Source organism: Panthera pardus, unplaced genomic scaffold (genome assembly GCF_024362965.1).
Source record: "Panthera pardus isolate Hobbes unplaced genomic scaffold, ASM2436296v1 HiC_scaffold_13, whole genome shotgun sequence".
NCBI classification, from domain to species: Eukaryota; Metazoa; Chordata; class Mammalia; order Carnivora; family Felidae; genus Panthera; species Panthera pardus.
In genome coordinates, this window is record NW_026526688.1 from 202,867,074 (window position 1) to 202,890,176 (window position 23,103).

At 41.9% G+C, this 23,103-nt stretch overlaps 1 protein-coding gene across 10 annotated transcripts in view; it reads right to left on the reverse strand.

Moving 5' to 3' along the window:
• Positions 1–23,103, reverse strand: part of ADD1 (adducin 1) — an 87,548-nt gene that overhangs the window by 31,549 nt on the left and 32,896 nt on the right. For all 10 annotated transcript variants that reach the window (XM_019453832.2, XM_019453835.2, XM_019453834.2 and 7 more), the window contains exons 2-4: positions 14,317–14,531; positions 9,046–9,208; positions 1,458–1,609 (exon numbers count right to left, since the gene is read on the reverse strand). In XM_019453832.2, coding sequence (XP_019309377.1) covers positions 1,458–1,609; positions 9,046–9,208; positions 14,317–14,511 — 510 coding nt within the window. In that variant the 5' untranslated portion in view covers positions 14,512–14,531. The remainder of the gene's footprint in view (positions 1–1,457; positions 1,610–9,045; positions 9,209–14,316; positions 14,532–23,103) is intronic.

Genomic DNA, 23,103 nt, shown 5'->3' on the forward strand with positions numbered 1-23,103 from the left:
TCGGGTCATGATCTCACAGCTCATGAGTTCGAGCCCCGCGTCAGGCTCTGTGCTGACAGCTCGGAGCCTGGAGCCTGCTTCGGATTCTGTGTCTCCCTCTCTCTCTGCCCCTAACCCACTCGCATCCTGCCTCTGTCTCTCTCAAAAATTATAAATAAACATTAAAAAAAAAATTTTTTTTAAAAAGAAAAGAGGTCAGGAATTCCGAAGACAGTAGTAGAGAGAGTAGAGAGGCACTAGTGAGTGAGCTCCTAAGTGAGACGTCCTACGGTGCCAGGCAGTGTCATGGGTCTGTAACCTACAGAGAAGGCCTGTGGGCCCTGTTGAGACTCTCTGCAGCAGGATTAGCTGTTTGGGTGCAGGAGGGAGAGGACAGCATTGCCAAAGAGCGTTACCGAAATGATGTAGCACCAGGAAATCCAAGCTGGACCAAAGAGGGAATGAATGTGGGCCAGTGGACAGGGATGCAGGAAGGAAGATCCACAGAGGCAGGACTTGTCGCATTCACTGATATGACCCCAGACTTAGAACAAGGCTTGTACTGAATAAATATGTACAAGAGACACGCAATAAATATTTACTGCAAAATCAACTGAAGAAAACAGAAGTCCTGATCATGTTGAAAAATAGCTAAAACTGGAGTAGCCGAAGAAATAAATAACTATGAGAAATAGAAGGCTTTGGTCAGAGTAGGAAAAAAATACCTTCATTCTTAGGTTTTTAGGCATATAAAGAATTTTGGGAACTGCCTATACATAGCTCCTCCTTATCCATGGGAGAGACGTTCCAAGACCCTCATGATGCCTGAAACTGCGGACAGCAGACAATACTAAACTCTACATACACTGTTTTTTCCTACACTTACATACCTACGATAAAGTTTAATTTATAAATTGGGCACAGTAAGAGGTTCACAACACAACTAATAATAAACTAGAACAAGTGTAACATACACTGTAATGAAAGTTGCAAGAATGTGGTCTCCCTCGCTCTCTCAAAATGTCTTCCTGTCCTGTACTCACCCTTCTTGCAATGATGACAGATGATGAAGTGCCGACACGTGGACACCAAGTGAGGTGAGTGATGCGGGAGGTGATGCAGCGTGAGGCTGCTGCTGACCTGACGATACGCCAGGAGGATCACCTGCTTCTGGGCTGGTTGACTACAGTAACGGAGACCGTGGAAAGCAAAACCCTATGTAATGGAGGACCACTGCACTTTGGTCAACAGTTATTAGATTAGCATGCAAGAAAGGAGTTTTAAAGAACTACTATTCTCATAATTTTTAATTCAAAGTGGGTAATTCTCAGATTATAATACTCTGCAATCAGGAATCAGAAAGAAAGTGTTCTAAGATTTACTTCAGTCGACTCTCCTCTTCTCCTAAATGGGAAGCAGTGATGTCAGACACATAACATTCCATTTACCACTCAGTTACTACCCCACTTAATACTCACTGTGATGTGATTATAGATAAGCTGAGACCATCCAAACAGATCTGCAAGTCGGTAAAATGCTGCCAACTTACACCGCAATAATTTCTCCCCTTTGTCATAGGCGATTGAATCAGACCCTCTCAGATCATTCACAGGAGTCACCATACCAAGACCTGAAATAGAAGATAAACAAACTCAAAGACTTACTATTTCTTATCAAATATAAAACAAATAATAATAATCCTGAGACACGAATCTTCCACACAAGGCTACAAGTCAGTCTTGAAAACTTCAAAGACTATTTCATAAAGATCACGTTCCCCAACATTAATACAGCGAAGTTAGAAATCAAGAACAAAATGGTAGCAAAATTTATGGGATACAGTCAAGCAATTCTTAGCAGGAAATTTACAGTAGAAAACATATATATTAGAAAAGAAGAAAGTTTTTTTTTAAATGATCTAGTTTCACCTTACTAAAAAAAGAGAAAACGAAATCCAAAAACAAGAAGAAAAAATTAGTAATAAAGAAAAAAGGAGATATCAAACAGAAAAATAGAGGAAAACTGACTTAATCTTGAGAAGATTAAAAATAAACTAATGAAATAAAAGAAAATGAAAAATGTAATGAAATAAAATAAAATACACCTCTAGGGAGACTCCAAAAAAAAAAAAACAGTGGAGGTAGAAATTACACTATGAAGCAGTAGAGAAGGGACATAACTACATATCCTACAGACATTAAAAGGATAATAACAGGATAATATGAACAACTAATTATATCAGCATATGTTTTAACTTACATGAAAAAGACAGAATCCTTGAAACACACAAGCTATCAAAACCTCACTCCAGAAGAAACAGACATCCTGAATACCCTTGTTTCCGTTAAGCTGAATTTGCAGTTAAAAACATTTCCATAAACGAAACTCCAGGCCCAGATGACATCACCATGAATTCTACCACACATTTAAGTCAGAAGTAATACCAATTCTATACAAACTCTTCTCGAAAATTCTACACAAACCCTTCCAGAACACTTTACAATTCATTCTATCAGGCCCAGCATTATCTTGATACCAAAACCATACAAAGATATTTTGTTACATGACGTTATAAGAAAAAACAGACCAGTATCTCTCATGACCACAGACTAAAATTACTTAACAAACTTTGAGCAAATAATCCAGCAATAAATACAAAGAATAGGGGCACCTGGGTGGCTCGGTCAGTTAAGCATCCAACTTCAGCTCAGGTCATGATCTCATGGTTCGTGAGTTCGAGCCCCATGCCAGGCTCTGTGCTGACAGCTCAGAGCCTGGAGTCTGCTTCAGATTCTGTGTCTCCCTCTCTCTGCCCCTCCCTCACTCATGCTCTATCTCTCAAAAATAAACATTTTTTAAAAATTCAAAGAATAATACATCATGAGGGGGATTATCTCAGCCACACAAGATTGGTTCAGCATTCAAAAACCTGAAGGTTTTATAGAAAGGTCTATACTGAAGAAGAAAAAGTATGGGATCATTTTAATAGATACAGAAAAAGCAGTTCATAAAATTCATCACCCAAAACTCTCCGCAGATTGGTAATAGAAGGTACTGTCTTCAACTTAATAAGGGACAGTTACAAAAATCCACCACTAATATCAAACATAATGATGAAAGACTGAATGCTTTTCTCCCAAGGCCAGGAACTACGTAAGGATGTATATACTCTGGCATTCTTATTGAATACTATACTAGGTAGGGATCCTAACTAACACAATAAGGCAAGAAAAAGGAAAAAAAACAAAGACATACACACTGGAAAGGAAGGAAAAAGAAGTATTTGCACGACTCCTCATTACATGTTGCTAGATTTGAATCTTGTTAATCATAAACTATCTTAAGCATACAGAAAAATATAGAGAACAATACCAAAAACCACCTATCATCTTGATTTAACATAGGTCAATCATCTACTTTAGATCTTTAATTCTTTTTTTTAAGTTTTATTTATTTTAGTAATCTCTACACCAAGCGTCGGGCTCGAGGCTCAAACTCATTACCCTGAGATCAGAGTTGCATGCTCTTCCAACTGAGCCAGCCAGGTACCCCCTAGATCTTCAATTCTTAAAAATTGTTTTTCAGAAGATTTTCAGAAGATGGTAGCAGTGACGGTACAGTTTTCGAGTCTTACTAAATCTCTATTCCAACCCTCCCCGAAAAGTTAACTACAGCAACTAAGATATCAAAGCCAAAAACCTAAGAATGATATCTACAACAACACTAGGTAATGAGGTAGATAGACTCACAAAACTGAAAATATAACTGGGTAGGGTTGACAAAGACAACAGTGTATATCAGCATACATGTAGGAGGAAGCAGAAGGAACCATGGACCATTGGTTGAACCTAGGACCCTCAAAAGAACCATCAGGAACTCACTACAAAGCTCAGCGGGCCAATTTGAGAACAGCAGCTAGAACCAAGAGGAGTTCTGCACACTTAAATCCTTAAAAATTCTCCAAACTAACCATTTACAATTGTCTTTTAGGACAAAGCCTCACACTAAGAAATATATGGTAATTCAAACCCAAACGGACTAGCACAGAACTATAAAGAAAACAGAAGAGTCCAGATAAAAGCAAGGAAGGGAAACAGGACCCAACTTCATTCAACAAACTGCCATATTTTTTTACCACTTTGAAAAAAAACAGAAGAGGGAGCTCTAGAGCCATGACATTAGAAAAGCCTGCCTAAACCAGGAATCTCCAAGAAAACCAAGTTTCGTGTAAAAGTGAACAAAAACATACCATGATCAAATACCACCCAAAAATTATTTTAAGAGAGAAGTGCAGAATCACACCCCTACAGATAATGAAATCACACAAGAAAGATATGTATGCAAAACAGATGAAAACGATAACCTACTGCTTCATAAACAGTAAAGAAAGGTAAAGAAAAGTATTAATAATAGAAGATATGAAAAAACATTTAATTAGAAAAATTCACGAAGGAACATAAAAGGAATTAGAACATAAAAGGAATTAGATATAAATGAAAAAATAATTTTAAAAATAAATACTAAGCTAGGGGGCACCTGGCTAATTCAGGTGGTATAGCATGCAACTTTTGATCCTGGGGTTGTTAAGTTTGAGCCTGATGATGCTGGGTGTAGACACTATTTAAAAATAAAATCTAGAGGAGCCTGGGTGGCTCAGTCAGTTAAACGTCTGACTTGATTTCGCTTCAGGTCATGATCTCGCAGTTTGTGAGTTTGAGCCCCATTGTTGGGCTCTGCACTGATGGTGCAGAGCCTAGTTGGGATTCTCTCTCTCTCCCTCTCTCTCTGCCCCTTACCCACACTCGCTTGCTCTCTCAAATATAAATAAATTTTTTAGATTAATTAATTAAAAAATAAAATAGTGCTTGCTTTGGCAAGCACATATACTAAAATTTAAAAATAAAATAAAACAAAATCTTCTAAATAAATACATACATACGCACTAAACTAAAAGAGAAAAGAGCATGAAATGGAAAAATTTTTTAAATCATAAAGAAATGAAGCAATAAAAAGGATTTGAGAACAAGCAACAGTGACAGACAAAGAAACTCCAACATGCATATAACAGGAATCCCCGAAGTAGGAAACAACAGGAAACAGAATAAATACTGCTAAAATACAAAATATTGATAAAATACAAAAGATCTGGAAGAGCGCATCATCTGAGAAAATTAAGCCACAATGACCAACAACACTAAGACATATTCTGATAAAACTGATGGACTCTATAAAGAAAAAAGTACTTTGAACATCCAGGAAAAGAGACCAAGTCACTTATATGGAAGAGTATCTTCAATTTTAATAGCAATGCTTTGAGACGGAAAAAAAATTAATTATCTCTTTAAGATACACATAGAAAATGTGAGTCTAGTGTTTTACACCCTAACAAACCAAACGCAATTAATATTGACATACAGAGACGACAGCAGGCAAGAACTCAGAGAGTATTGTTTGCACAAGTCTTTTCTGAGAACTCTACTACAGAAGGCACTTCAGACAACCAAAACGACTGAGGGATACACGGATACAAAGGTTGGTGGTGAGAATTAATATATATTTATTATGTATTAATTATAACACTAACTGAACATTATAAGAGGGAGATCATAACGTGTAATGGTTACATACTCTGACAACATAGACTATTTTAAATCATGAAGAGAATAGACTGTTGGTAGAGTATGGTTACTTTGTGTGATATATGGGAAAACAAATGAGTAATTACATAATATTCTGGTTTTGTTATTCCTGGTTGTCCTTAAAGGCCAGAATTCTTGTTGTGGAAGAAAGGAGAATAAATGTTAGATAGAAAAGGTCCAGTAAAAACCCCTTAGCCCTGAATTTTGATTGGAATTAGGAGTATAATTCCAATATACTTAAAATTCCTATATGCCATATAATTCACAAGATAATATATATTTCCTAGTTCTGCCCACTAAAAAGGCCTAGAAAAGAATAACTAATCCATTAGCAAAGAGCATCCCTAGTACCTAATTTCCATTTCCCACAAAAAGAAATAAAGATTTCTTAGCAATATGGCCGATTCCAGACCTGGGGCAGGAAATGTACTAGGGAAACCTGGAACATTTCCTCATGGGGGATGGCCTGGAAACTGTCAAAGCACTAGGCTCAGAAGTCAACCTGGAGGGACGTCCACTGATCAAAGATGGGACAATGTTAGCATCACAACAGGTAACTGTAACATTTTGAAACACATTAAATATATTTAAATCTATGAATTCAAAAGAATACTAAAAAATAATTGGTCATTTAAGAATGATAGGAAACTAACTTCTTATTTTGAAAAGGGCTTTAGACCACACTGGGTAACCAAAAACAGTTGTTGAAGGGAAGCTCCTTTTTTGCATGCATGCCTGATGGTCAGTAGATCACAGCCAGGAAAGTGCTGTTACGTCTGAAACCCCGACCCAGAAACAGATCATTTACAAGTAGTTCAGCAAGAGGCTCCCCTTGAACATGAAATGAGTGATGGGGAAGGGCGTGGCCCCTTTCCAGCCATGCCCCATTTCCCAGGGAAGTTTTAAAGGAAGGAATGATAGAATTAAAACATCACCATCTTGGAACCTTTATTAAATTAATAGATCTATTTATTGAGCATCAGTGGCTGTTAACACAAAAAAGAAACAACCAGACTACGTGCCTACTCCTGATAGAACACAGTACTACCTACAAAGTAGGCTTTGCCAAAAAACTGAATCCAAACACACTCAAGCATCTAGATCCAACTACCAACTTACTGTAAATACAGAAGACAAAAAAACATGTTAGCAGCACCATGGAGATGGAATCAGCAAAATTCAGCCAAAAAACTCTACAGGTCCACAAACCCATTTTCTTTAAATGTAAGGAGAAAAGGGGGGACTGAGTGACTCAGTAGGTTGAGTGTCCAACTTCGGCTCAGGTCATGATCTCACAGTTCTTGAGTTCAAGCCCCCACATTGGGCTCTGCGCTGACAGCTTGGAGCCTGGAGCCTGGTTCAGATTCTGTATCTGTCTGTCTCTCTCTGTCCCTCCCCTGCTCACACTCTGTCTCCCTCTCTCTCTCAAAAATAAACATTAAAAAACATTTTTTTTTAACAGACAAAAACCAAACCAAAATATTTAGGGATGACCATTTGATTGACGAAACCATGAAGAAAAACCAAGGCAGTGGTTACAAGCCAAAATGGAGGTTCCTGGGGTGACCAGCTGTACTCAGTCAGTACAATTCTTGATCTCAGGGTTGTGAGTTCGAACCCCACGTTGGCTAGAGAGATTACTTAAAAGTAAAATCTTTTAGGGGCGCCTGGGTGGCTCAGTCGGTTGAGTGTCCAACATTTGATTTTGGCTCAGGTCATGATCTTGTGGTTTGTGAGTTTGAGCCCCTCGTCAAGCTCCACGCTGACAGGGCAGAGCCTGCTTGGGATTCTCTCTCCCTCTCTCTCTGCCCCTCCTCCCCCGCCTCAAAATAAATAAATTAACATAAATAAATAAATAAGTAATTCTTAAAAGATGGTGGGTTCCTTCTGAGAGGATGATAGGAAATAGGCCAAGTGATCAACAACGTTCTATTATTAACCTGGGTAGGAGTTATAAAAGTATTCACCTTAAAATCCTTTATAAGTTATAGATCATTTATTCTATGCTATTTCTATATATTTTACAACAAAGGCTGTAATAATTTGTTTTTAAATTTGTGTTTTTAAGAAACATATCATTAGATATAATTGAAACTAATTAGCTTTCTTCCTTTCTTTTCATGGTGTGGCATTATTGAAATAAAATTTCCTTTTCTCTGACTAGAAGACAATATGCAAGTAAGTAAATACATTACACCACCCTTTTATTACCTAATCCGTATCAGACAGCACAGGATTCCATTAAAAATCCATGTGAAAACAAGAAAAACCGACTACCGTTTGACTTCAGGGTAAAAGTTTGAGTTAGTGAATTAAATGTTATTTTCATCACTCTCTGGACATTAATGGATGCATCACTCTGGCGGGTGTCAGTCAACTTCTAAGAATACTATGGAACTGACAGGCAAACTGCAAACACCAGGTGACCTAACAGAAACCACTGTCTTACGTTGGCCCATCAGAAGCTAACTATCCAGGGGCACCTGGGTGTCTCAGTCGGTTAAGCATGCGACTTCGGCTCAGGTCATGATCTCATCAAGTTCCAAGTCGGGCTCCGTCTGACAGCTCAGAGCCTGAAGACTGCTTCAGATTCTGTGTCTCCCTCACTCTCTGCACCTCCCCTGTTCACGCTCTGTCTCTGTCTCTCAAAAATTAATAAACGTTAGGGAAAAAAAATTTGAAAAAAAAAGAACCTGACTATCCAATTAGAACCGGCAGACACCGGTCCAGAGAAGTACACAGTAGGTCAGTACACAGTACTCAAGCTGCCCTAGGTTCACCCCGTCATGTGAACGTTTACAAATTCAACAGCGATGGCAAAGCCCCTCCACCTTTGCACAGCTACCCGTTCTTTGCTCACATTCACCCATCCAACAATCTCCCCCTGGCTTTCTTTCGGAATTTCTCTGTTTCTCGCCCATTTACAAGCAGCAATAAGGAACGGTGGATAAGAAATGTTTGCCTGAATGAAGTTCAGGCAAAATTGATGTGCTACTTCACAAGCAGTTTCTGATTAATTTTAGTTCACAAAAGGTGTGAGAAGCCACCTAAAATGTCATCTGCCTGAGAAATAACAGTTAATGGCTCATAAAAAAGGAGGCCTCTACACTCAAGACATTTTCAGACTTACAGACGATTTTTTTACTGTAACCAAAATATTAATTTTCAAAAATCTCAATTCTATGTATTACACTGTATACTGATCTATTTCACATAAGAATCTGTCAGGAATTTTTTTTTTTAAGTAGGCTTCCTACCCAGCGTGGAGCCCAATGTGGGAATTGAACTCACGACCCTGAGATCAAGACTTGAGCTGAGATCGAGAGTCGGATGCTTAACTGACTGAGCCATGCAGGCGCCCCAAAACTGTCAGAAAATTTAACCTACAAAACGACAGAACATATATGCAGAGTCAGGAGCTACTCACTCATGTTTAAGGCAGCCATCCCTCCTTGCGGAGCTGCAGGGTAGACATTCGGTACGTTCGTGGTCATAAAATCTGCAATCTGCTGTAATGCCAACAGGCCTGTGGGATTCTTCCCCTTCTTAAATTGTTCCTGTATCATTGATTCCAACTCTTCGCAGAAAGCCTAATTAGAAGCAAATTACAACAGTGAGACACTATTTCTTTTCTGTTCCTTGGGAAGGCACAGGTAACTATCACATAGACCCATTTGTTTGTTTTCATCCAGTGCTGGAAAAGTAAGTGGATATTCTCATATATTGCTACTTGGAGCATAAACTGCTACATTCTTTCTAGAAAGTAATTTAAACAGTACTAAAGCTTAAATCTTTGAACATTCTATTGCTGATAATCTTTTCTAAAGAAATAATCAAGACATGTCCAAAGAATTATTCATAGGAATGTTCATGCTATCATGAATGACAGACGGGAAAACGGGTGATGTTGACATTTTAGACAGTGGAGAACTGACTGAACACACTGGCCCACCTCACGACAGAATTCCCTGCACACATTCAACACAAGAGGCTGAGAAAAAGGAAAGGACATAAAATTGTTCCTGATATACTTTTGATCGTGAAAAGGTTAGAAAGCAATGGAACCTTTTTCTGTAAGAGAAAACATGTATCTAAACATAGAAAAAGACTACATTAAATACATCAAAATGTTCATTACAATTATCTTAGTGATGGAATTATTAGCAATTTTCATGTTGTACTTTGTGCTTCTCAGTATTCAAAACAGATGTGTTTTCAAAATAGATTTTTGAAATTACTTTTTAAAAGTTGAAAAAGGGGGCGTCTGGGTGGCGCAGTCGGTTAAGCGTCCAACTCCAGCCAGGTCACGATCTCGCGGTCCGTGAGTTCGAGCCCCGCGTCAGGCTCTGGGCTGATGGCTCGGAGCCTGGAGCCTGTTTCCGATTCTGTGTCTCCCTCTCTCTCTGCCCCTCCCCCGTTCATGCTCTGTCTCTCTCTGTCCCCAAAAAAAAAAAAAAAAAAAAGTTGAAAAAGGAACCCTAAAACATTTGTCCTTTATCAAATAATCCTAAATTTTTAAAAAAAATCCTAAATTAGGCAAAAGGATTAAATTGGGTGAATAGTGACTTTCATATAAAGTCACTACTAAAACAATACAGATTTATAGCTTTCCCAAACCGCAATAATTTTTTATATACCCTATAAGGAAATATCTTCATAAATAACATTTAATGTGAAAATGTGAACTCACTGAATCATTATCCACCCCTGATTTTAAATACTCTGAGGGCTTCTGGATGATTTTATATTAAAATATACTAAACTTTCTTCTAGTTTTCCACTGCCTCAATGTAAAGCTGAAAAGATATATTGCCAAGGGACAGTCTAAATAGAACTATCACTTGCAGGAAGCAAGCAACAAACAAACATACCACATTTAATGTAATGGTATAAAAGAACGTCAAAAACCAAGAGCTGCTGGAGGAGCCCCTATTTACTGTATCATGAGAAATAATGTCACAGATCGTGTTCTGTGGTAGTCAAGGAAGGAGGGAAAAGCTGACAGGTGCTCTGAGTAAGAAACAGAACCAAATCCACAGAACTCTGTCATCAATGCAGAATGTAAGACACAGACAGATACGCACAGATACAGATGATGAGATACAGACAGATGCAGACAGCCTCTACCAAACATCCCAGAGTGTGCTGGCTGGGCACAGAGGAAGCAAAAATTGCATAAAACAAGCTCCCTGCCCTCACGGGCCCTCAATCTGAAAAACCAAACAATCTATTTCCAGTTTCCAAATCCACAGACATATGCGCAGGAAGCTCAATTCAACATACAGGTACCACATATGTACATGCACGACATCACAACTCAGCACGTGTACACAGCACAACACACAGAAGTATCAGGTGCTGTTGTAGGTGTTGAGATTATACACATAGAAAAAATGGTTCTTGCCATCAAGGAACTTAAAGCTTAGCAAATACAACACAAAAAGAAGACCGCAGGGCGAGAGGCCCTTTGTGTCAATAGCATCCCAGATGACTTACACGTGCAGTAAGGAGCTGAGCTTAGCGGTGACCAGTGAGGGCCGGGAGCCACCTGTCTGGATCCCAGAATGTAGCTCCAGCCAGCAGTCACCGGCCAATGACCTTGTGTGCTTCCTTGGTGCTACATCCACACCCTGACTTCTCTGCTTCCTGACCACCTCTCCTCCAATGCCCCTGTCATCCAACTCACCTCAGCCTCCCCTGTCCACAATCATGCCCTGGACATGCTCTTTCCTAGGAACTGCGCCCCTCTTCGGTGTCAGAGACAAGCATGGGTTCTCCAAACACCCCCCCCCCCCCGCCGCCAGCATCCAGCTCACCCTTTTCTTCAACGCTGTCATGACCCTAACACCTTTCTGCCATCCCTTACCTTTCCTGAGTCCTGACCTCCCTCACCCAACTTAGACCCTTGGTTTAACATTATAATCAGTCCCTTGCTCACACCTTCAACTCTCCACCATTTCACCCAACAAAACCCTAATCCTGGTTAAGTTCAACCCTTCACTCTTTCTACTCATGCTGCTCAAATGAGTAGAGAGGCTGGAGGGAGGGGAAAAAAAAAAAAAACCCAGACCATGCTATGTTGTCTCACTATGAATTCCTGACCCTGACCTGACGCGCCCTTCACATTAACCCAGCGACGGCCCATCCCCTCACCCACTCTCTCCTCACACCCCCCTGCACGATGCCCTGGGCGCATTCTCAGCAGGTGGCTCCACTTACTATTCCCTGACAAGAGAGAACCAGCCTCAAGTGTGTGCTCAAGCTCCCTGTGGCATCTGTCCAACTACCAGCATCCACGGCCATGGCAAGGCCTTTCCCACTCCCCTCACTGACTCAACTCTCAGTGCTCCTAAAACCAGACACCAGCACCAGTGCGTTACTAGAAAGCAATTCTAGGCTTTCGACTTCTGTCCTCTGTTCCAGGGCCCAACACTGCATTCAGGTTGGTAACAGCCGATGCTTACTGTGCTCTAGACAACCTGTGGATGGGGGCTTGCTCAGTCCCCAGGGCCTGCACATGAGGTGCTGGAAGTCTCCTTTCTGCACTCTACCCCTGGGGACTTGTACTTGGTCTCTTGCGGCTTTTACATGGGAAACTGCTCAAGCCAAAAGTCTAAATGTTTTCCTGATTCCTTTCTTTTTTCTTACCACCTCTTCCTCACCAGCCATCAGCAAGTCCTATGTATCCTACCTTCAAAATAAAACGCAAAACTTACTACCACCTCCTGCTTGGAAGACAGCTTTCTCCCTTACCCCATACTTTTTTTTTTTTTTTTTAATGTAGGCTCCACACCCTACGTGGCTCTTGAACTCATGGCCCTGTGATTAAGTGTCGTGAGCTCTACTGACTGAGCCTTCCAGGCACCCCTACAATTACTTTTTCTTTTTTTTAATTATGTGTGTGTGTGAGTTTATAATTTACTTAGAGAGAGAGAGAGAGAAAGAGAAAGAGAAAGAGAAAGAGAAAGAGAAAGAGAAAGAGAAAGAGAAAGAGAAAGAGAAAGAGAAAGAGAAAGAGAAAGAGAGAGAGAGAGAGAGAGAGAGAATTCCAAGCAGGCTCCACGCTATCAGCACGGAGCCTGATGTGGGCCTTGATCCCACGAACCGTGAGATCATGACCTGAGCTGAAATCGCTTAACCGACTGAGCCACCAAGGCGCCCCTATAATACTCATTCCATACAAAACCCAGAATAACTTCTTTAAAAACCAAATAGTGTCATTCCTGTCTGCAGCCCTCCAATGACTCTCTCCTGTACTCTGAACACAAAACAAACTCCTGATGTGAGCTTACACAGCTTTCCAGGACCTGCCCCTCCCCACCATCCAACTTCACTGCCCCCTCCCTGTTGCCTCCTGTGCTTAGACCACACTGGTGCCTTCTGACTCTCCAAGCCCACAGAGTACACCCCTGGCTATCCTAGGAATTTCATGTCAGCTGCCCCTCAAGCTGGAAGGCTGCCCACCACCACCCCCCCCCCCCCCCCGCCGCAACCCCAGCATGGCCGGCTCCTTCCAGTCATTCAGACTCAGGTGAGACCTCCCTTTCTCAGAGAGACCTGTTCTAACCACCACTCAATCTAATCACCCCACTGCTTCCTGCACCACACTTCTCTTTGTTGTTTCTTGTTCACCTCCTTCGAGGGGAGTGTGAAGTCCTCTCCCTGACCTGGGTGCTCACACAGGGTGTGACACACATCAAATTTCACCAAGCTGTACACTTGAGATTTCTGTGCATTTCTCTAAGTTATGCCTCAACAACAAGCAAACAGTAATAACGGCCAAACAAATAGAATCTGTTAGAATCTGAGACCTTATTTGTCCTGTTTACCGCTAACTCCTTAGGTTCCTTGAATAGCTATATGCTGCTGAGACAATCAACATTAAAAAAAATTCAATGACTACCTGCCAAATGATACCTCAAAGTATTAAGGGCATCAAACAAGATGAGAAGGATAAAAAGGAATAAAGCATATACAAGGGCAGCAGCATCAACATGAGGAAACCATCAGACAGAACTACTTTACGTGGAGACGCAAGCACAAGACGCAGAGTTGGGCGCGCTTCCCACTCTCGGTGCTGACGTAACTGAAGGGAAACCCAGTCAATGATCAGGCGCAGGGTAAGGCCCAGTAAGTGCCCGGCGCTAAGCTAGGTGGTCTGGAGGAAAGGGCCCTTTTTAAAGGGTCCTGAAATAAACAGACTCTCTGGAGAAGTAGTAAGAGAGTGAAAAAGAGAAGGAAAGCACCTCCCCTCCTTGAGGACACTGAAGAGTTCTCATTTATTTTGACTGATAACGTGAACTAGACAAAATTCTTTCAAAAGCCTTGCACATACATGCGAGGCACTGATTTCCTGTTGAAAACACATGGACCCGGACACACACAACACAGCTAAGAGCAGATGCATCAGAAGAGGAGGAGGAGGAGGAGGAGGAGGAGGAGGAGGAGAAAGAGGAGGAGGAGGAGAAAGAGGAGGAGGAGGTAGAAGAGGAGGAGGAGGAGAAAGAGGAGGAGGAGGAGAAAGAGAAGGAGGAGGTAGAGGAGGAGGAGGAGGTAGAGGAGGAGGAGGAGGTAGAGGAGGAGGAGGAGGTAGAGGAGGAGGAGGAGGTAGAGGAGGAGGAGGAGGTAGAGGAGGAGGAGGAGGTAGAGGAAGAGGAGGAGGAGGAGTGCACTGGTTCAGAGAGAAGGCTTCTCTTACGGGACTCTGCAGGATCATAGACACCCTCTTTTTCTGCTCCATCATATTGAAGTCCTGGCGAAGGTCCGGTGCCATGTTCCTCTCTCGCAAGTACTCCGGGTTGTTCTCATCCACCCTGTCGAAGTACCTCTCCTTGTGAGGCGCTGTGGTCGGGGGTGGCGAGGTCACCACCGCAGCCCGCGTGTCACCGTTCATCGTACGGTCTTTCTCGGCTCCTACAGAATCAACACACAAGACAGCGTTGTGTTGGAGTCAACGTCCGCTAGCATTTCACAGCCAGCAGCCAGCCTGACAAACCCAGCCTCCAGCGTGACAGGGCTCTGACCAATGGAGTCAGAGCCACGGTGTGTGAGGCTTCTTTGTGGCCTGAGGCACACGGTGTGCATCAGCCACCTCCCGCCCCTTCGACGAACCCAAGGCCAAGGGCGTCTGATCTTGCCATTGTTCCTCACGCACAACAGAACAATCTCACAAAGCTATTAAGTCCTCTGTCAAAGTGAAAAAGAACTCGATATTCAACTGTGACAAGACGGTTTAAGTCACGATGTTGTCCCACCCAGACAGGACCTACCAACAGCAGAGTTCATTTCTGGAGAAATCTGATTTATGGTATTTTTCCAAGATTATGTCAGTACTGATTTTGCAAAGGATTTTCCAAACACATCAATAAGAAGCTGCTCACACATCTGTATTCATCCAAATGGGAAATACTCCTCATCAGCATCCCCTTTTCAGTTCAAAGAACGGCAGGTCCTGAAAATGTCAATGTGCCCTAATTTGTGACTAACCTAAAAGATGCCCAAATGACTCAAATTTAAAAATCTGTTATTATAGCTACTTATTTACGCTTTTTAATCCCAACTTTTTATCTGAAATGATGTTCAAATACTAAATTATATTCTTTAACTACTAAATCTCTAGACAACACCCTTTGCTAATCAGTCAGTTTAATTACTATTGTTCGTATAAGACACTGAATGACAGCTTCAGCTACGTATATGCAGTACTTACTGAGCACCTGTTATGTCTAGCCATTGTGCTAGGCACAAAAATTAATCAGACACTGTCCTCACCTTGGGGAAGCTGGAGTCACAAACTGAGAGAGGAGGCACTGATTCAGAAGTCATCAGCACCGGGACAGTGCAGTTAAAGCCGGAGAGAAGGGGACACTGGCTAGCAGAACACAACGTGAGAACAAGGGGCAGAACCAGCACCTAGAATAGTTCCCAACACAGAGCTGTATATAAACAAAAGTTTTTGAATAAATTAAGAACAAGAAGGAAAGGAAACAGAGACAGGGTGAGAAACGGACTCAGGGGCCACAGGCAGGATTCGAATGGTGAGTGGACAACAGCTCCTCAAGCCACACGGGATAAGCAAGGTAGAGATTTCCAAGTTGATTAAATTAGCAACTGAAACGTAATCGGTGCCCCTTCCTTACACACTACACACAAAATTCAGCCCAAATGGAACACAGACGTAAATGTAACAGCAAAATCTATAAAATTCCTAGAAGAAAACACAAGAGTAAATCCATGAGACATCAGGTTAGGCAAAGTTTTATGGCACCGAAAGGACAAGCGACAAAAAGAAAAAAAGAGATGGATTGGGCTTCCACAAACTTAAAAATGTTTGCGCTTCAAAGGACACATAAGAAAGTAAAAAGAGAGCCCACAGAATGGGAGAAAATATTTGAAAATCGTGTATCTGGGAAGAGATTTGCATCCACATCCAGAATATATAAAGAACTCTTACGATGTAATAATTAAAATAACAATAAAAAAACTTGAGAATTATCAAGTGACCTCAGTGGATACCCCAAAGAGCACAAGACTGAGCAGCTGAAAGGGCCTAAATTCTTGATCCACAAAATCATGAGCTATGGATAATAAGATAATTATTTTAAGCTGCAAAGTCCCAGGACAGCTTGTTACTGAAATAATGGTGCTCAGGGGAAGGAGAGGGTGTATTGCAGACACTGGTTTTCACTTGCACGTGATCCTCTCAACTTCCCTATTTGGTTTCGTGGTTGTGTTTGTTTTTTATTTTAAAGATTCTATTTTTAAGTCATCTCTATGCCCAACATGGGGCTTGAACTTACAGCCCCAAGATCAAGAGTCACAAGCTCCACCGACCTAGCCAGGCAGGGCCCTATTTGTTGACACATCACTGTTTTCCTCACTTCACAGATGAGGGAACTCAGCTACTCAACAGAGAAGGCGCAGGGCTGGGATTCAAAGTGCAGGTCATCTGCTGCAGAGCTTTTGTTCTTAACCTGTAAGCCATACTGTAAATAATGAGGATGACAGTGGGAGGGGACAGAGGCAGCAGTGGGGGGGAGAAGGTCCCCAAAGGGATGAGAAGGAATGAAATCAATGGCCTGAGATGCTACATTGCTACATGTCTCGTAAGTCAGACCAATGCCACTGACTTTGGACTGCAATGTGAATAGCAAGGCTTTTTTTTTTTTTTAAACATTTATTTATTTTTGAGAGACAGAGCGTGAGTGGGGTAGGGGCAGAGAGAGAGAGGGAGACACAGAATCTGAAGCAGGCTCCAGGCTCTGAGCTGTCAGCACCGAGCCCAACATGGGGCTCAAACCCACGAATTATGAGATCACGACCTGAGCCGGAATCAGACGCTTAACCGACTGAGCCACCCAGGTGCCCCTGAATAGCAAGGCTTTAAAGAAAAGTTTATATAAAAAAATATCTTACGGTATCAACAGCCAAAGAATCAGTTGGAGAAAACCTTTTTTTTTTTTTAATAGAAATCAATTTAAATATTGTTCTTCTGAAACCTAAAGATAGGACAGAAATAATATATGCTTAAAGTGACACATTTCAAGGACTCAAAGACAAGGTATAAAAACAATCAGGGACTAAAAGTCAACACAGAATAAATAAACCCAGGACCTGAATGTAGTCTTTAAAACTTACTCTTCTCTAAACATATCCCATAAAATTTTAGTTTAATCTGTTTGCTTTAACCTAGTTTGTTCTAAAATAATGATGCAAAGAATAAAATAATGGTTGTCTAATGTTTCTTCATTAGATGTAAATGAAGCTGAACATTCTGAGCCAATGAAACAAAGGTTCTATATCAAGGATAAAAGAGGAAGAAGAAGAATATGCAGTATTGTTACTTCTCTATTACTGAGTCCCAATTGGAAGACATTTTCACCAATTAATAAGGACACAGGCAACATTTTAGAGGCAACCATCGCTGGTTCTTGGTTCCCAGAGCTGACTCACAGAATCTCTGAAACACTTGTTAAAGATAAGGCAGAGATTGCTCTCTTTTTATTACAAACTGCCATGTGAATGGGATAAGACGCAGAGTGCAGACTAGATATGCATGTGTTCCTTTCCTTCAATAAGGAAGTCTATAAATTTAAATCAAAACCGAAGTATACATATTCTGAGCCTAATAATCAAGAATAAACATAATTCCATCTTTAAAGCACAAAGCTATATTTAGTTTTTGTCAATTGTGCACTCAAGTTTCATGAGCTTAGTTTTTAGGAGCATGTTAAGACAGCAAATTTTTCTAGGAAGATCTCTAAAACTAAGTTATTACTTAATCCAAATTTTTAAAAAAGAAATGGGGAAATACAGATGCAAAAAAATTTCTGGCAACATTAGAGTATTTTAAAATAATTTAAAAGGTAGTAACAAGCTCACTAGTTGTTAATGTCTAACAGTACATGAATGGTCATAACATAAATATTAAAATCTGCTCAATACAGTATTATGAAACTATAGATTCTTTGGCATAGCATACATAAGAGATTATACCATATAAGTGAAAAACTATAAATAATTTTTCTCTTCTATTCTATAATATTATCAATACTGTAATTATGATTACACAGACAAGATGACACAGTAGCACATGAGCTGTACTAAAGCTGAATAAATTGATAAAAGGCAAGAATGGATCAGCATTTCTCCATCTCAATATTCTGTAAAGTTGCTCTAATTTTACCTGTGTAAAAATGGTAAGATTTCACTAATCTTAGTATGTTGATACTTAAACTCAACGAAATCTCTGGGAACAATCCATTCAAATACACAAATGCACTCAACAGAACCCAAAGGTCTGGATGAGCCTTGACTACCAAGCTTGGCTTGCCCACGTGACGTCTCGCACCCACCCCCTGCCCATGTCACTCCTGGACACGCACTCCTGGACACGCAACTACCTCCTAATTAGTTTCTCTACTTCCTGTCTCCCAATAATCCCCACACCAACCCATTCCCCCAGCGAAACCAGGAGTTTAAAAATGTCTGATGATAGCACTCACTCTCCTGCTTAAAACCTGATGGCTAACAATAGGTCTTTAGCTGAATCCTGATCTAAATCTAAAAATGACATATGAAACAATAAGACATCTGAACATCAACCAGTCTTGGATGGCATGAAGAAATTATTGTTAAAATTTTTAGGTATGATCTTATTATGGTTATATTAGCTACATAAGACACACACACAGAAATATTTATGGATGAAATAACATGGTATCTGGAATTCGCCTAATGCTTCTCTGGGGGTGGGAGGGAGGAAGAGTAAGGCTTACACAAAACAGGTAAGACTGGCCATGAGCCGGTAACTGTCGAAGCTGGATGAAGGATAAAGCAGGATTCACTATATATTCTGTATGGTCCGAAAGGCTCCATAATTTTCCTTCCTCTTAGAATAAAGCACGTCTCAAAACCCCTTACGTAAGCTGGTCCCCGCGTGCCTTCAGATGAACACATTTCAGCAAGTTCTTTCACACGGATATCACTGATACTGGGATGAAAAGACATTTTAAGATTAACACCCCTTGTCTAATGTCCCATAAGACACCACTCTGCCTCATACATTATTTACTGATATGGAAATGACAAAGTATGCCCTGGAATATTCTTTCTTACCAAAGGTCTTCTAGCCCAGAATGATCCACCTTGATATATAACTAAACCTTAGATCAGAAACCAGACAGATTTTTGCTTCTCTAAAATAGCTATGAGATCGTTCTAAAGCTTGTGGGCAGATTCAGTTATTTCTTGGCATCTCCCTTCCGGCACAGACATTTTGCTAATGGCTACCTAGTCTGGCCATTCACTGAATTTATCTCTGAATCCCTAAAGGCAGAACACTCAAACCAAAGGCTGAAGAAAGAAGGTGGCCATTAACAAAATTCTCGGGATAAAGCGTGTGCTAGAAGGTCACGTCAGTTCCTAATTATTCTTAAAACATTTCTCAGGAACCATGACTGCCAGGTGATAATGAACTTCTCCATGGAAAATAAACCAGGAGGTATCAAAAATGCTCATGTGGTGATAAAAGTGGTACTTTCTGCAGGTGTCCTTGGCCATCTGACACCTAACTCCAGACAGCCTTTGGAACTGTCAACAGGAGAACAAGAAAAGAAGTGACCTCTGCAGTATCTCCCTTTATTTCTGTTATCTCCTAGTGCTTAACAGATCTCCACTACAGCTACTTTCCCCATTATGTGTGAGGCACCAGAGATAAAAAGTTAGAAAATGAGTAGATGAGAGACAAGTAAATGTAATCAAACACTCTTGGTGCCATGACAGAAACCTACTTACGTATCAGCGAGAGAGAAGTGCCCAACGGTGGCAGGTAAAAAGAGCAGCGACGGTGTTAGGGGTGGAACTGTATCCCCGCAAAATTCATTGTTTTTTCATTTTTTTGGAAATTAGGGTCACTGTAGATGTAATTAGGTAAGACGAGGTCACAGTGAAATAGTATGGATCCCTAATTCAATATGACTGATGTCCTTATAAAAAGAGGACATTTAGATACAGACTCGAATATAGGAAGAACGCCGTGTGAAGAAGGTAGGGGTCAGCTGAGGTGACGCATCTACAAGCCAAGGAACAGCAAAGACTGCCAGAAAGTCACCAGCAGCTAGCGGAAAAGCCTGGAACAGATTCATCTTCACGGCCTCAGAAGGAACCAACCCTACCGACACCTTGATCTTGCATTTTTGGCGTCCAGAACCGAGACACAATGAATTTCTGTCGTTTGAGTCACCCAGGCAATGGTACTTTGTGACGGCAGCCCCAAGAAACCAATACAGAGGGCTGTCTGGAAAGCTTCACAGAAGAGATGCATTTAGAGCTAAGGGGTTGCTTCCAGGAGGCTCGGGGCAGGTAGCAGTCACCTGGTGAACGGGTATCTACTGAGCTTTAAGGACAGAAGCAGAGACAGCACGGTGAGCGAGCGGTCAACCACCCCCGCTCTCACGCGTAATGCCTGGCACCCCGCAGGAAGGTGCCGAAGGAGCCTTTAATGACCCACCTGAACTGTTCTCTCTTGCAAACCTTTCAGCCCCACTCACTGTCAGGATCCAACTCAAACATATCCTGCTCTGTGAAGTGTTCCCAAGCCTCTGAGCTTGGCACTTGGCCTCCAGGGCTCCAAGGAACTTTACACTCACCTCTGTTCGGCCACTTTCAAACAGGACCAAATTATCTGTATGCGTGCTTGCTCCATCACCAGTCTGTGGGCCCACAAAGAACAGAGACACTCAAACTCTAGTTCACTTTTGTAAACAAGCCCCGTGAGAGTGTTTCGCATACAGTGGGGACTCAAGAGAGACCCTGTTTGTTCTTGCAGTAGAGTGTCTGCTACAAGAGACACCCTAACTTCTCGGGAAGGGCTCTGTGAGGTTTGTGCCCAGAATGAAACTGCATCATCAGGACACACTCAATGGTACAGATGGTAGAATCGCCCCCCAACAAAACAGGAACAAAACACGTCGCTGTGAGAAGTGATGGAGATGTGAATCTGATTGTGAGAATCATTTCACGGCGTATACACATGTCAAGTCATCACGCTGTACACTTTATTTTTTTTTTTTTTACGTTTATTTATTTTTGAGACAGAGAGAGACAGAGCATGTACGGGGGAGGGGCAGAGAGAGAGGGAGACACAGAATCGGAAGCAGGCTCCAGGCTCTGGGCCATCAGCCCAGAGCCCGACGCGGGGCTCGAACTCACGGACCGCGAGATCGTGACCTGAGCTGAAGTCGGACGCTTAACCGACTGAGCCACCCAGGCGCCCCATACACTTTAAATATATTACAGTTTTGAGGGGCACCTGGGTGGCTCAGTCAGTTAAGCGTCCAACTCTTGACTTCAGCTCAGGTCATGATCTCGAGGTTCATGAGTTTGATCCCCCAAGTCGGGGGGCGCTGACAGTGCGGAGCCTGCTTGGGATTCTCCCTCTCCCTCTGTCTCTCTGCCCTCCCCAACTTGTGTGTGCTCTCTCACTCTCTCTCTCTCAAAAAAAAAAACTTTAAAAAATAAATGTATTACAATGTTGTCAATTATATTTCAATAAATCCACAGGAGAAAAAAGCTTTAAAAAAATGTGTAGTCTTTGCTGGAAAAAGTGACAGCATTTTTTTTAAGTTCATTTATTTATTTTGAGAGAGAGAGAGAGAGAGAGAGAGAGAGAGAGCGGGGGGGGGGGGGGGCAGAGAGAGAGGGAAAGAGAGAGAGAATCCCAAGCAGGCTCTGCATTGTCAGCACAGAGCCTAACTCAAGGCTCAAACTCATGAACCAAGAGGTTGTGACCTGAGCTGAAACCGGGAGCCAGTCGCTTAACCAACTGAGCCACCCAGGCACCCCCAGATAGTGACAAGCTTTTAAACAGGAGGAGCGGACACTGATGGCTAAGCTCACACAAAGGGCTGGGACAGTGCTGCATGGATAGTCCACACCCTGTCCAGCGCCTGGGCTGGGAAAGCAGAAGAGACACAAAAACCATGGCCAAAAATTCATGATAAGTTCTTAGAAACCTACAAGTCTGGAAGGGGTGCTATGCCAGTCAGAAGAGGAGTCCCTAATACCTACTGGCAGGAGGGAGTCCAACATTGGAGCCCTCTCCCAAATAAAACAGAACACAGCCAGAATCAGTTAGAAGCCCTCACTGCTCACAGTACCAGCCTCTTTCTCCACCTCCCCTCGAGGGCAAACACCCACCTTCTGTGTAAGACTCTTCTTCACAGGTTCAGGCTGACTGAGTGTCCTGCCCTGCTTGGGGCCTCAAAGCTAAGTACAAGCCTTTAATTACTCTGATCGGATCATTTCTATTCCTGTGTCTCCGGATGTTCCCTTGCTGATGAAACTGCTCCAAAGTCCCCTTTAAAATAATCGCTGCTTACTATTTGGTTAAGTGCTGATTTAAAACTCAATTGTATACGCATTAACTCATGTTTTCCCACAGATAAGATAACTGAGGCACAAAGCAGTGAAGCAGCCAACACAAGGGGTAGCATCTGAACTCCAGCTGCCTGGCTCCAAAGCGCCTGCTCCTAACAACACCATACACTAACCTCCCCACCCATATGTTGTCCCAGCACAGATCCGATTAGAAAAGAAAGAAAAAATAAAAAGTCAAACTGAATCAAAACAATGCTTCCCAGCCTTGTGGCCCACACTTCTGCTCCTTTTAATCAGGAAATGATAACCTGGGTGGGTCTTCTTATGTCCTCTCTCCCTTAGGATGGATGGTTAATTAACAAGTCCCCAGCCTAAATCTTACACAGTTTAGTTTTTGCATTCAGTCATATACCTGCTGTTGTTCTTTTAACTGTTTTTTTTAAAGGTTTCTCTCTTTTTTAATGTTTATTCATTTGCGGTGGCGGGGGGGTGGGGGGGGAGCTAGCAGGGAAGAGGGGCAGAGAGTCTTAAGCAGGCCCCATGCTCAGCACGGAGCTCGACGAGGGGCTCAATCCCACCACTGTGAGATCATGACCTGCCAAAATCC